Source organism: Scatophagus argus, chromosome 17, assembly GCF_020382885.2.
Source record: "Scatophagus argus isolate fScaArg1 chromosome 17, fScaArg1.pri, whole genome shotgun sequence".
NCBI lineage: Eukaryota > Metazoa > Chordata > Actinopteri > Scatophagidae > Scatophagus > Scatophagus argus.
Window position 1 is genome coordinate 18,107,610 of NC_058509.1, and position 14,734 is coordinate 18,122,343.

General features: G+C 44.9%; 1 protein-coding gene across 3 annotated transcripts in view; it reads right to left on the reverse strand.

Annotated features, from left to right (window-relative positions):
- Nucleotides 1-14,734, reverse strand: part of arid1ab (AT rich interactive domain 1Ab (SWI-like)) — a 50,686-nt gene that overhangs the window by 16,758 nt on the left and 19,194 nt on the right. For 2 of the 3 annotated variants that reach the window (XM_046416947.1, XM_046416946.1), the window contains exons 2-4: nt 12,801-13,022; nt 8,391-9,068; nt 7,784-7,900 (exon numbers count right to left, since the gene is read on the reverse strand). In XM_046416947.1, coding sequence (XP_046272903.1) covers nt 7,784-7,900; nt 8,391-9,068; nt 12,801-13,010 — 1,005 coding nt within the window. In that variant the 5' untranslated portion in view covers nt 13,011-13,022. Of the gene's footprint in view, nt 1-7,783; nt 7,901-8,390; nt 9,069-11,767; nt 12,763-12,800; nt 13,023-14,734 lie in introns of those variants that run through there. The other variant, XM_046416948.1, reaches the window with a different exon arrangement.

Genomic DNA, 14,734 nt, shown 5'->3' on the forward strand with positions numbered 1-14,734 from the left:
TGAATTATCTCAGGAGCACAATCACAACGCTTTTATCTGCACACACAGATGACAGATAGAGTGCAAGAACTGAGACAAAATAAAATTTAGCCCGTCTAGTCTGTGAAACCACCTGTAATAACTCTGTGCTGCAGTACCACGGGATGAAAGCCTCAAATGTTAGGGCGCTGAACAAGAAGACGGACAGGTGGGTGCTGCAGACGCCTCAGCCACCTGCCCAGAGGGTGCCACCTGCGTCCGGGGGCCGTGCCAAGCTACGTGGAGCCCCTGGGCCGTCCACAGGAGGCTTGGAGAGAGGCGGCTCCAGCCCCAGCTCGAGGTTTGCAGGGCTGAGCTCAACCATAAGGGGGCACTCCCATCCCACTATGAGGGAAGAACTGGAGAAAAGAGGAGAAGCAAGGCCCCTGCCTCATACAGCAGCAGCCATTACAGGGTTTCACGTACAGCACAGGCTGACAAGAAACTCCCCACATGCAGTGAGAGCAACATATAGGTGGACTGTGCAACTCTTACCCAACCCACATCGTGACATAGACACTTGAGTGGATGGCCGAAAAAGCACTCGCTTGATGAAACGAGCATGTCTGAGTTGTGTCATTTTATTTCTCCGAGGTACAGGCAAACAACAAAGGAGGATAGTGAACACGCCACAACGCTCTGAGCCTGGGAGAGCACCCTGAGGGGGTTAGATATCTTGTCTGGAGTATCAGTGCCACAGACAACTACCTGCAGCTCCCCAGAGATCACCATTGCACTACGACTTCTTCACCAGCAGCCACGTGGGAAGGATAATGACATGAATAAAAAAAGTACAAGATGAAAGGGTGAACCAGCATGATTCAGAAAAGAGTCTCAGACTGCTAAGGCATAAATAATACAATTCATTTGACACTGATCAATACTGTTCTGCTTTAACATTCCTGTGTGATAAGGGCCTGCAGTCAAAAAGGAAAATAAAGGCCGACTATGAATCTTAATCAATGAGTTGGGAGTTCTTTTTTAAACGCTCCACATTTGCCTAATTGAGCTTCTCTGTGGGGGTAACAAAAAGGGGGGGTGTGTGAGGCACACAAACACTGCAGCAGTCGGTGTGTAGCACAGTAGATGAAGGGAGGTGGTGAAGTTGGGGGGAGGGGGGGGTGCAGTCTGATTGCTGTGAATAATGGGGAGATGGTGTGTGCGTGGGGGGCCTTTTGTAGTGATCACAATAGTTGCAGGGAGTCCCAGGGCAGCGCACAGATGCCCGAGTGAGGCAGGCAGCTGCCCAGCCCGAGGTGAGGGGTGCTGGAACACAGAGGGTGAGGGGGGTAGAGGGGCCTCGGGGTGAGGAGGGGTGGTGGTGGTGGGGAGTCCAGACCCCTACAGCCAGTCTGCCTGCTCTCCAGAGCACCAATGCTCCTCCCCTCCCACCATCTCTCTCTCACACTCTCTCACACACATACACACACACAAGTCTAGGGGGCGCTACCAAAGCAACTGACACCACCAGTGAATTAACTGGGGAGAAGGAGGGGGGGGTGGATAATATTGAGGTTATTTCATAGAGAGTTAATTTCATTGTGAGGCTGCTTTCATCCATCCAGGCTCAGCAGCTCGTTCCAGCGAGGGCAAGGAGAAAGCAGAGCACAGACAGTGCTGCAGTCAGCCACAGTCTTTGTGCTGCAAAACTAGCTCAGCCCAGCAGAAATGGAGGCAGAGGGGAGGGGCACGGGAGTGTGTGAGAGTGAGCGCAGAGAGCAAAAGGGAGAGGGAGAGTGTTCTGTGCGTGTGTGTGTGTGCGTGCGTGTGTGTGTGAGCTCACAAGAGCAAACAGGGCTTGGGGTTTTAGCAGGCTGAGAAACAATTCACTGAAACAAATGCAAAACAACGCACTTTGTCAGCAGATTGAATTTTCTCAAGTACATTAATTAAAAATCACATAGAGGAAAGAAAAGGGTGAGACGGGGAGGGAGAGAGAAACAGACGAGCAGGGAGGAGGGAGGGCGGTTGAGAGCGAGTGAGAGGCGCCCTGGAATCTGAATAAGACATGTACACACAGGAAGCAAGGGCCCCAGAATAGCAACAGGAAACTGGCCCCGGAATCTGAATACTGTCAGCGTCAGAGCCGCGCAAAACAAGGCTGCGCTGCACAGCGTTATGAAAGCTGATTTACTGAGAGAAGAGAGAGAACGAGGAAGGGAAGGGGAGGAGGAGGGGAGGAGGGCGCAGGCGAGGGAAAGAGAAAACGAGAATTTAGATAGAAAGAGGAACGGAGAGACAGGGAGAGTGAAAAAATATATATATATAAAAAAAAAACAGAAAGAAAGACAGAAATGCAGCAAAACACAGTGTAATATTAAAACAGGCAAGGAGGGGGTTGGGCTGGGAAGGAGAGGAAAAAAAGTGGGCCGGCCTTGTCAGGCTGATTGCTCCAGAGCTATGTCGCAAAAACAAGCTTAGCTGCAGGAGGAGAGCGGAGCTGGGCTGGGCTGAGCAGGGAATGGGGATTGAAGGAGGGAGACTCAGTACCAAGACTGGAGGATCCCTCAGTTTCAGATCAGGAGGCTTGGCACATAACATTAAAGGTCATTAAGCTGGGGTTGGAGCGAGGGTGGGTGGGGGATTGGGGCTCTGTTGTTGTTATGTGGGTGGTCCCTGTGCTTTGCAAATGCACAGCATAAGATTGAATCCGTGCAAGGGTGGGGTCGTAATGCGCAGTGATAAATTTAAAAGTGTGAAAACTAAGACCTTGACACAGCTTGACCACCACCAAATTAAAAAACAAAATTCAACTTGTGCCTTTTATCATTAAAATAACACTGCAGTTATGAGGCCACTCATCTACCACATATTGTGCTTAAGTTTGTGTGAATTTAAGTACGGCCGAGTAATGGTACAGATTGTATTCTTTTAAATTACAGTTAAAATGCAAATACACATCTCTGACACAAAGTACAACAGTGAAGATCCTTGGCCTCTTTCTTCACAATAAAACCACTCCAGATGAAGCCTCTTATTTAGAAAGACAATGGGAAGATAGAAGATAGAAAAATGAAAAGAGGAGGAAAAAAACCCAAGCTTGAGTGTGTGACCAACATGTGACCTTCCTCTAAAGTCTGGAGCGCATTCAGACACATCAGAAAAGAGGAGCATCACAACCAGTGGGCGGTCCTGGGTGGGATTAGCCCTACAGTGGAGAAAGGGTGTACAAAAGACATGAGAGAGGACAAGGAGATTTAAAAAAAAGAGCAAGGGACACTGGTGGTGGTCTGGTAATTATACTCATTCCCATGGGTTGACTTAGAGAGGAAGTGTCACTTCCACGCAGTGTGTGAGGCAGACGGTGACAGCCAAGACTCTGGCCCGCTTAAGCTCTCCTGGAGCCATGATGTGGAGGAGGCTGGCCTCTGTATTAGGACTTTCTCCATATATGGAACTATAGAATTATCTTCCTTACATAAAGACACTGGACTCACTAAAAACAAAATGAATGAGGCGGTGGGCACCAAACACCTGAGCAGCACTGAATGTGAACAGCGATCAGAACAGAACAGAAGAACAGTGAAACCAGAAGGAGCAGTGGCTGAAATATTCTGCCTTTTAGCCCTAAGCATGAGTCAAGCTCCATGCACACTGGATCCTACATTTCCCATAATGCAACTGCACAGCATCTTCCATTTGAACTTGCCTGCCTCTTGAATGGCCACAAACTGCACAACTGTACAACTCCAGTTTTTTAAATACAAGTCTTTGGACTGAAGATTTCCACCTGAGATTACTCTGATGGCATCGCTATCACGTCAGTGAGTGTTTTTTTCTTTGTTTTAGCCCACCCGCCCCCAAAATTTTGAAAGCTCCCTCCAGAGCCAGACACTATAGACACTATACAACTGTTATCATGTGTACAATGTGAGGCATTTGATAGAGGAAAATACAAAAAAAGTCCTTTCTCTTCTCAGCTCTTTATTGATTTCCTTTCCCAGACATGACAGTATGATTATCAGGTCACAGGAATACTTAAAGAACACAAAGACATCTGTTTTCCAGCTGTATTGCTTATTGTGCTGCACTCACTGTAGGCTGTCTTGGATTTGCATTAGCCATGTGAATACACTGCAAAAGATTTTCATGAAGACAACAACCGTTCCAAAGAACTGACTTGTGGTAAACACACAACAGTTAAACTGTTCATGTGTGTCCTGGAGCCAGGAACCAGCTCAACCTGCTCAACTAGTTCAACTATGGCTGCCTATTTTTTTTCCCTTCCTCCTCCTCCTCCTCCTCTTATCTGCAGCCTTTTTCTCAAGCTGACTGTTGCTTTTCTACCTGCACCTTCCAGCAGGCGCAGAGCCTCCCATACCTCCTTTTATTCCCACCTCAATGACGGCCTAACAGACGCTGTGTTTTTAGCACCTGGCTCAAACAGACCCATCTGTGCTCTGGATGAGGTGATGTCTGGCTGGCTCTATGCGAAAGCTACTAAAGTAGCTAAACAGCGTTTACCCCTGAGCCGCTGTTGGATCGGGATTCAAGCACGTTCTGAGGCAGATTAAAAGAAATGCGTCTGTACAAATCACTGCAGGTTCTTACCAAATAAACACCTCCCCCACCAAATTAAACCTGTAGATCTGTAATATGTACCTAACACCGTGTTCAATTTTAATTTGGAAAATACACTTCTGTGTTTAACATGATACAAGCTTAAGTTAACTTAAGATTCAACTGCACTTCCTTTCCAAGCACATGGACATGAGCCTGTATGTGGACCGATAACATATTCTGAAGCGATCATAGATATACTGTTGTGTTTGTTACCAGTGAATAGAAAACAAACAATAAGTAAACAGGAAAAATTATATTTAATGGGCTGCATGATCCAATTGTGGAATTAAGAATAAATAAAGTCCAAATCAGATACGTTTTTTAAAGCATTCGGTAGTGATTTTTGACATCCCTAATGGAACAGACATGCTTCTCTGACTCTGTGACACACATGTGTGACTTGTGAATGTAGGATAACCCCCCCCCCCCCAGCATTAGTGCCACTGGTACCCACTAAAATTGCAATTATAAGAGAGAGAAAAAGTATTGATTCATACATACATGTATATATTCATACAACATGTTTTGAACAGTCATGAAGTGCATACCATCATATGAGGTTCCAGAAAGTTGCAAAAAGTTGTCAAACACGGGCTTCCCGATTCCAAGTGGGAAATGTGTGGGGATAGTGTGTTTCCAAAGCTTTTTGACCATATAACAAGCAGCTCTGACGGAATAGAATATACTGGCACCAGAAAGTCACAGTGGGCTAAGAAAATGAAATAAATGAATCGGTGAATTGAAAACCAGTGGTTCCCTTCCCGTACACTCTTCGTGGAGCCTACCGGTACTTGAAAACGGTTTTTGTCCATTAAATTGGTTCCTCGGTGGTGCTTTTGCTGCTCAAAATTCAATTCAATTCAATTCTCATTACTACAAATTCTTTTGTGAATTTGGAGTAAGCTAAGCATTTAGAGCCAGGTTTTTATACATGACAGTCGTTAAAGGTAAAGGTGCAATGATCAATCTTCAGACAATTAAAGAAAATTAATGTGATAACTATCTGATGATCAATTAGTCATTTTTCAAGCAAAAATGTCAAACATTTGCTGGTTCCACATTCTTACATGTAAACATTTTCTCCTTTTCTTTGTCATTAATAATAGCTCATGTAGAATCTTTCGGTCGGACAAATTTCAGCTGGTACCACAAAAGGTAGTTCTGAGGTAGCTCTTATTTTGCAAACAGCAGCACATTTTGTAGATGTCTGGTTTTCAAAATAACTGCATTTCCAGGTGCAACAGATACTACTGGTGCATAACTATTCATAACACCTGTAGGAGTCAATTCAGCTGTTTTGACACAAGCTCTCAGCTCTGCACACATTGTCATGTGCACTCCACAGGGGTGCGGAGGGAAGAGGCGGGAGACGAGAAGAGAAGGGGGATCAGTTCATCTCCACCTTAGCCAGATTAATGGCTCTCACAGCCAATCATGAAGCACCGGTAGGGAATCCCCGAGAACTCGGAGAGAAATAAACAAAAATAGCCCAGGTCTGGCTTGCTCGGCCAATGGCTGAGCCCGCAGAGAGATGTATAAATAAATAAAAGAAATAAATAAAAGAGGAGGGAAACACATCCTGAGGGCATCCCCTACTGGCATAGACAGCGTTGCCTCTCATCCCTCCCTCCCTCTCAGCATCTCCCACTCCAACCAATCACTCACACTATTTGAAGTTATTTGCTTTCACTCCCTCAGCCACCCCACCCCACCTCGCCGCCGACTCCGCTCTCTCACTTTCATTCTCGCTCATTAATGATCTCATTTCTCACTCTCCTTCCCTGAGGCCCAGAATGAGGTTAGCTTCGCAGTCTGACCTATAAACACTGCCATGGAAACTGCAACGTGTTACAGCGAGACACCTCTTTAACAGGGAAGATAGGAGGAGGCAGGGGGTTCTCTCACCTTTATCTTAGCCAGAGGGCTATCAGACACCAGATTTGCTTCACTTTTGACAATCCTTTTCCAAAGTTTTTTTTTTTTTTTGCCCTCTCAGAATTTTGTGTTTAACAAATCAGTAGAAACCTGCCCTGCTTGAACACTACCAGCATCTGCTTAATCATGTCAAAGTCAGAGGCAGTAGAGATGCGGTGTAAATTCCAAAGATGGCAACGGGAAGGCAGGTTTTATTTATATTGGGACATCTGCCTCTAACATTTAAAGGATGAGGTCATTATTGTCAATAATATCAAGCTATTAGTCCAGTAACACTGCTATATGTTAACTGGAGAAATCACATTAGGACAAGTCGGAATTTTATGCAGCCACCAGTATCTGAAATGCTGGTAACATGGCAGGAATGTCAACAGAAAGTAGTAAACAAACCTGGGAATCCACCAGTGTCAGCAGTTCAAAGTACTGACTATTGACCCTACTCAAGGAAAGCAATACCCACAGCAGTTACAGCCGCTTAAAGCATAAAACATATTGTATGCTCTGAAAAGATCAGAGAAGCTGATTTCAAGTGTATGACAGTCAACTGATTGCACATTGAGCCCAAAAATGTGATCTTTATCCCACAGACAGTAATCTTCATTGTCTTTTTAGCTTAACTGATAGAGTTTATGTTTCGTGCGTGTGTGTCCCCTTATATTTACCCAACTGAGAATCGACTTTGAATCATGGACAGATTCTGTAACACCAAGAATCCGAAATGAATTGTGACAATCTCAGATTCCCTTCTTTATCAGCTATGTACTGAGTGGTCCCTTAAGTGCAGCTGAATCTGGACTGGCATGAGAGAGTCACTAATGAACTAAGTCTGTTTTCAGCCTGGCAGTTAAGATCAAATCCATGAGGGGTCTGGTCTATAGAATTACATAACAAAATCAACTATTTTTAATGAACCAGAGTGCTCGTCAAACTCCAGGTATAGAGGATGTACAGAGAAGCTGGCTGTATTAGTGATACTTGAAGTGGGATGACTTCCTAGGTTAGTTCTATCACATGCCGGGTGTCAAAATCATGACAAATTAATTGGTCTATCATTTCAGAATCCAAGACAAGTTGCTTATTTGCTTTAAATAAAAAAAAATGCTACTTAAGACTAAAAACAAATACCTTTGTGTAAATGTGTCAGCTTTAGTGGGATTTTAACATTGTCTGTATTAAAGAGGAGAAATAACGGAGGTTTAGGCCAGTGGATGAAGCCCAGCTTCAACAAGCACAAGCCAGATGTTTAACGAAAAGACGGAGTTCTCACCGGCAGACTGGATGGCCGGGCCTGCATGCTGTCTTCCTGACTGGTTTTGTTGGAAGCCATGGGCTGGCTAGAAGGAGGAGCGCTGGACTGGGAGCTAAAGGAATCCTGGGAAAGTTCCTAATTATGGGGACAAGGAGGAGAGAATACAATGGATTCCTTACATGTAAAATATCACAAAAATCAAGCACCTTGTTACTACCCACTGCACAGAAAATCGACCACTGACACACAGAGTTGTGTGTTCTTACTATTCCCTTAAAGGAGAAGAGCTTCTTTAATTACGTAAGAAAATAAACTTTAATTAAGCAACAGGTTAGGTCTTGATGGCTTATGTCAAAGATTCAAAGACATCCTCCTATAGCTGCTTCACAGTTCAGTTTTTCTGACTTTTTTTGCCAATCATGGGAAGGAAAACTAAGTACATGCTATTCATTGTAACTTTCTATTACACAACAATGTCAAAAATAATCAAAAGGCATGAAACAAGCAGGGAACATGTGCTAGCTTAGCTCTTGCTGCAAACAGCAATGTAAATACAGAAAGGCCTGACACTGCACGTCACAGCAGAATTAAAGTGTGCTAACAGAGTTCTGTGTGGTGTTATTACCTGTGGAGGAGGTGGGAACCTCTGATATGGTGACTGTTGTTGTTGTTGCTGCTGCTGCTGCTGTTGTTGTTGCTGCGGCTGCAGAGGGGGTGTTTGGGAGTAAGGTGATGGTTGACCCTGCTGGCCGTGACCTGGAGGTTGCTGGGCTTGAGGAGGTGGACCTCCTGGTTGCTGCTGCTGCTGCTGCTGCTGTTGTTGTTGTTGTTGTTGTTGTTGTTGTTGCGGGGGCCCTTGCTGCTGCTGTTGCTGCTGCTGCTGGGGGGTTTGCTGCTGTGGCGGTTGCACTGGTCCAGGGGTTTGTGGATAGCCAGGCTGGCCTTGAGGGCCCGGCTGGCTTTGAGGACCAGGTCCCTGCTGCTGTTGGGGCTGCTGCTGCTGTTGGGGAGGGCCGTAGGGTGGCTGCCCTGCCTGAGACTGTGGGGGCTGGCTATACGGAGGCTGACCTGGAGCAGAGCCGTGGGGACCTTGGGATTGTTGGTATGGGGGTCCTGTCTGCCCGTGTTGACCAGGAGGTTGCGAAGGGTGGCCCTGCTGAGGGTAGGGAGTCCCAGAGCTGCCCTGAGGTTGGCCAGGGTATGGAGGCTGCTGCTGGCCAGGGTGAGGTGGGGGGCCATGCTGACCATAGTAGCCCTGGCTCTGCTGGTAGCCACCTGGCCCCTGCTGTCCATAGGCTGACATCTAGATGTGAACACAGAACGACTGGTCAGGATCAACAACAGCTCACCTTAAAAAGGGGAAGAACACTATGTGAGTAGATATGTGAGGAAATATAACCCAGCAGAGCTGAACTGCCGGTGAACATTAACAGCTTTTTTTCAGCTGAACTAAGATTTTACTACAGGTTTACTATCAGCCCTCTGTGGAATATCAATCACTACATGAATACAGTCTGTATTCACAGTCTGACAGAATCCTTTCTAAAGTTGTAAAAATATATAAAAATAACCAAATATCCACCGTCACCTCTTTGATGTTTTTTATTATTCATTCTCAGCGGAGCAATCAGAGCATCTTTTCATCTCACGCAGATTAAAAAGGAAAGACAACTGTTTTCTGTCTGTAAGAGAGACGAACGTGTTCCTCGCTGCGAACTGATCAGTCAAAGCACATAAGAAAAACCCTCTAAGTATAGGAATTCAGCCGTGTATGGCTTTAAATTACAGCCGTGGAAATAAAAATTGACTTTTGACTTCATCTCCTTGAACTTCAATGTGAGGCTTTTCATATTCTACCCGATCCTGCACGCGCAAAGCCTTTCAATACAGCGTTTTTCATTTCATTACCCTCAAGAAGCCTGACCTTGTGAGGAAACAGTAATAAAAAAAGAAGAGAAAACTAGAATTACCACCTCGCGGTTGTATGCCTCTGTCAACTAGTCAACATGCGCTTTATATCCGTGTCTCTCCACAGGCAAGTAATACATGTAGTGACTGATAAAGAGCTTTGTCACATGGTGCATCACCAATCACCTGAAGCTCAATATCATCAAAACCCACAAGCTTATGCTTGACTACAAAGCCTATTTGAATGTTGCTGCAAAGAAGCTAAAATTCTAAAAGGGTTCAGTATCTGACCAAATATGAAATATGGTCACAATCTGCCCTTCTGTTCCTGAGTTATGCTACTGAATAATGGACAAAAAACATTAAGATGCAACAGCGAAGTGTGAATTCTGGAGTTACGGCCAAAAACGTGTTTTGTGAGGTCACAGTGACCTATGACCACCAAAATCTTATCAGATCATCCTTGAGTCCAAGTGGATATTTGTGCCAAATTTAAAGAAATCACCTAGATATCACCTTTACAAGAATGGGACAAGAAACGGACAGACAATCCTGAAACCATAATACCTCCAGTTACAGCTGTCACCGGCACGGTGGCATAATAAAAGCCACAAGCCGTTTTGGGAGGATTCTCAGCTACTCCAGAATTCAAAGAAAGTAAGAGACAGTGCAGAATTGCGACACATTTAAAAACAACGTGAAGTGGTTATATTGTATCTGTCTGGCAAAGGGAGGGAAGCCGTTTTCTTCACTGCAGGGCACTTATCGAGTCCACGGTCAGACACCAGGCAGGCCAATATGAGATAATCACACCACACAATGTGCACAAGACCACAGACGGCAGACGTGGAAGAAAAGGCTTCACTTGATGGGATTCCCTGCATGCATTTCTCTGTTAAGACGAACTGCCTGACTGAGAGAGTTCAAGAAGGGTCCCATTCCTAGCTCTGAGTGAGTACTTATGACAAACTGGATGTTTGCTGTTTTCAATTGGACGATGCATGTCAGACAATGATGCCCACACTGTGCCCGTACTCGAAATTTGATTTTTTTTCCCCAACTTTTTGCTTTCCAACACAAAAATAAACCAGACAGTAAAATGTTGATCGGTTGCTCTTTTTGAGCTTTCTTCTTCAGTCTATCTTTGGACGACATTTTTGGTTTTGTTGGGATTTCCGGTAACTTTTGCTGGTCAGGTCATCTATGGTCAATAGAAATAAAGAATATTTGAGAATCCTACAGGATAATTCAAATCCAGTACTTGCTGCTAAGTCTACACAAAACTGGAAAAAAAATGATGAGATGGCGTTTTGGGGGTTTTCTATGCTCGCGAAGAGACACGCAGTTAATCTTAATTCTAATGATAACAAAACTCCTATCCTATCGCAGTTGGTTCAGCCCTCTGCCACCCCTCTACTTTTGGTTTCATGCATGTAAATTTGGGAAGAAAAAAAATAACATATTTCATACTAAACTTTACAAACTGACTAGTGTGTCACAGTCATTAGCACGTAATCTACCTGACAATGTTAAAATTTATGTTTGATCCACGAAGCGGAAAACAAACAGGCTTAAAAGATGATCACACTTATCTGGTAGATTAATCATACAAAATGAGAACCCTGCATGTTTTCTTTTTGTTATTGACATTATATATATATGTCAAGTGGTGGAAAACAGCCTCTTTGCTACAACGCACAAATACAAGAGAAAAGTGCTTCTATCCAAAACATTGTACAAGTGCTGTGTACATCACCCAGGGGCTGCAGTGTGCTCTAGTGGTTGAGATATACTTTTTTATGTTTGAAACTGATTCAGAGTTAGATGGGAACAGCAATACCCCCATCCACTCATACCTCTGTGCTAACTATGACACTACAGCAAGCAGTCAATTAGCTTAGCATAAAGAGCCTTTCTTAAATAACACAGTTAACAGTTTCCTGTCCAGTGATACTAGTGATGAAGCTGAGAGTAACTGATCCTTTTTTTCATCCAACTCTTCTTAAATAAATATCAGCAATTTTTCAAAACTGTCAAAATAAAAAGGATAATGTGCTTATGTACAGTTTGACTTGTTTAAAGAGTCAACCCTACCTTTTTTTGCACTGGACCGATTACGTGACTCTGAACTCCTGCAGCTTTCCCCACAGTTAATACCCAAAGAGTCGACTTCATAAAGTCAGTTATCTACCATACTCTACCATTTCCGTCATTCCAGCAACAGTAGGTCACAGACCAAATAAACGCTCTACTGCCCCAACTAACAAGAATGTAAAAAACTTATTAACTTGCGGTCCAGGATTCAAACAATACCCTGCACCATGACTACCACAGAACCACAGAACTCTGAAAATAGCTCTGTTAAATGTTCTCTCAGAGGGAGGAGGGCCTTCATTTTTAATAAGTCATTGGTTTCACCTGGTTTCACTGACACCAGAGATGTGGTTTGAATCGGGCCTCTGCCCTTCATCTTCTCAGCTCATTCAGCAGCACCACCACAGTTAATGGTGGTGTGAGAGAACTTCTTTGTAAAAGCAGTGCCAACTTCTCTCATCTGAGCAGGGCCAATCCTATTTGCCGTTTTATTGTTGTTTTTTTTAATATTCTGCCCTCCCAATCCCAACAGTAGTTTGTTATCTTAGTTCACATCCACAAGTCAGTGACTTAATATTTGGTGATTTCAACACTCATGTTGACGATTGTTCAGATAGGTTCGACTTTGACTTTTCAAATGTGACTCAATGTTTTAACATTGGCCAACGCGTCTCTGGACCCAGACATCCTGCACTGTGGGCTTGCTTTATTTTGAAGATTCACACATTTTTCATTCTAAATAAATATATCAACAGTCAGTCTTTTCAAAACATGACAGATTCCACAAAAAGTAAAGTTAAAAGAACTTCTGATCAGGACACTGACATGGCAGATATCCCTCAAATGTTCACCTCATTTATCCAGGTGGTACAAAACTCTGGAGAAGTTCACTCGAAATCACTATACGAGAAAAAAAGCGGTCATAAAACAAAACTGGCCTTTGAAGTCATACAGTAACATCAAAGAAAGGTTCTGCAATACTACAGTGAACACGGGAAAGCAGCAGGGAAAGTCATCTAAATCAATTACTGACCTGTTGTCCATACTGCATGCTGCCCATACCCCCAGGTGTTCGGCTCTGCATCCCCATAGGATACCTCTGAGGGGCCGGGGGGCCGTAGCCCTGCCCTGGGTAAGAGCCTCCCTGCTGAGGTCCAGGCCCTGTGGGAGGCCCTTGCTGCTGCTGGGAGTAGGGGATGGGTCCTCCATATGGCTGGCCACGCATCTTCCCTACCTGGTCCATTGGGCTTGCAGGCTGGAGGATGAAGAGAGAGGGAAGGTTTCAATGAGCATAAACTATGGATTGATGGGCTGTTAATTTTAGAGTCAAACCTGTTTGGAAAAGATTTGACTTGAAATAAATATAAAAAATATAAATAATTGCCTGTCAATCACTCATCAATCTGGTGCGTCTAGTGCCCCTAATAGACTGTGCAGTCATATAACAAGCTCCCTAATAATGCAACTGATGGTTCACAATCTAGTGATGCGACAGGAAATGAGAAATAAAAAATGTAGCCCAGTTCAAATATAGCCTAAGCTATTCGGGATTCTTTTAGTGGATTTTCTTGCAAAAGCATTACTCAGCACTGAACACAAATGATAACTCTACCACAGTGATGTGTCGTGCAAGCATCATCTCATAAACCAGTCACAGTATAATCAAGCAAATATAGAACAAAAAGGCAGGAGGAGGAGGGAAAAAAAACAGTAGTGGATTTACTTTCCTACTAGAAAGGGAAAAAATTGGCCATGAATGAATGAATGAGCCCACTGCATCCGCCAGGAGCGTTTCCCTGCCCAGGAGATCATTGTGCCAGTGGGTGGATACTGTTACAGCGGAGACATCGGGGAGGGTTTCTATGAAAATAAGATTTAAGGAAGTAGAAGTGTCTGTAGTGGCTGGAGTTGGGCCCACCCCTCAGCTGGAGCCACGTCAAGACAGGGCTGGCGTGGTGGTGGCGGCGAGGGGGAGGGGGTTGGCTGACCTTGGCCGGCTTGGACATGGGGAAATCCACATGGCCCAGGCAGGCAATGTTACTGGGCCAGACAGCATTTCTGGCTGGAGAGCAGGAGAGGAACAGAAGGGGGGGGGGCTTGTAATGAGGTAGCCTTGTCTGTCAACAGCTGGAGCCAAGGTCATAAAGTGTCTGATGCTGTGTGTACATAAGAGATGAGCTTGGTGGAATCCCCCCAAACACAATACTCCTACAGTGCAACAAAAATTAAATAATGGAAATCCATTGGTCATTCCAAACAATTCTGGAAAAAAAAAAAAAAAAAAAAAAAAAAAAAAATCACACCAGGGCTGCGTGGGCATCTGCCTGGCACAGTCGCATGGCATTCGCTCATCACACCGCTGCCAGCCCCTGTGCGTTCTCATCAAACCCACTGCAGCGCCGTCAGAAAGTACAAGCCACAATGGGGGCTTTGAAGTAGCAACACCTCCTGGCCTGCTGACCTCGGGCAGCAGACACAAAGCTTTCATTGCTTCCCACGGTTATTAATCTGTGTGTGTGTGTTTTTTTTTCCTCCCCCAAAAACCTCTTTTCCTTGGTTAAGGGAGACAACCACCGGGGCTATTTATAGCCAGCGAGACGGAGAGGGCAGTCTGCCGAAAATGTAACAGGTCCCAGCTGCACTGCTGTTTGAACCTGGGCCAGGACTTGCTCTTCCTGGGCTTTAATAAAGCAGCAGGCTTTGGCACTCTATGAATGACAGTGCTGCAATGAGAAAGACGAGGTCGGGTGGGGGGTGTCTCAGCAGGAGACCGCGGTGTGTGAAAATATATGTATGTGTGTGTGCTGGGGAGATCCTGTAGGTGCTGGGGTGGGGTACGGGGAAAGGGAGGGGGGGAGGGAATCAACAGGTTGTCAGAGGCGGTCAACCAGCATTATCCCAGATAACATATTCCACTCCAGGTTTTCCCTCTAGCCTCCCCCAGGCCACACTCTCCTGAACTCCTCC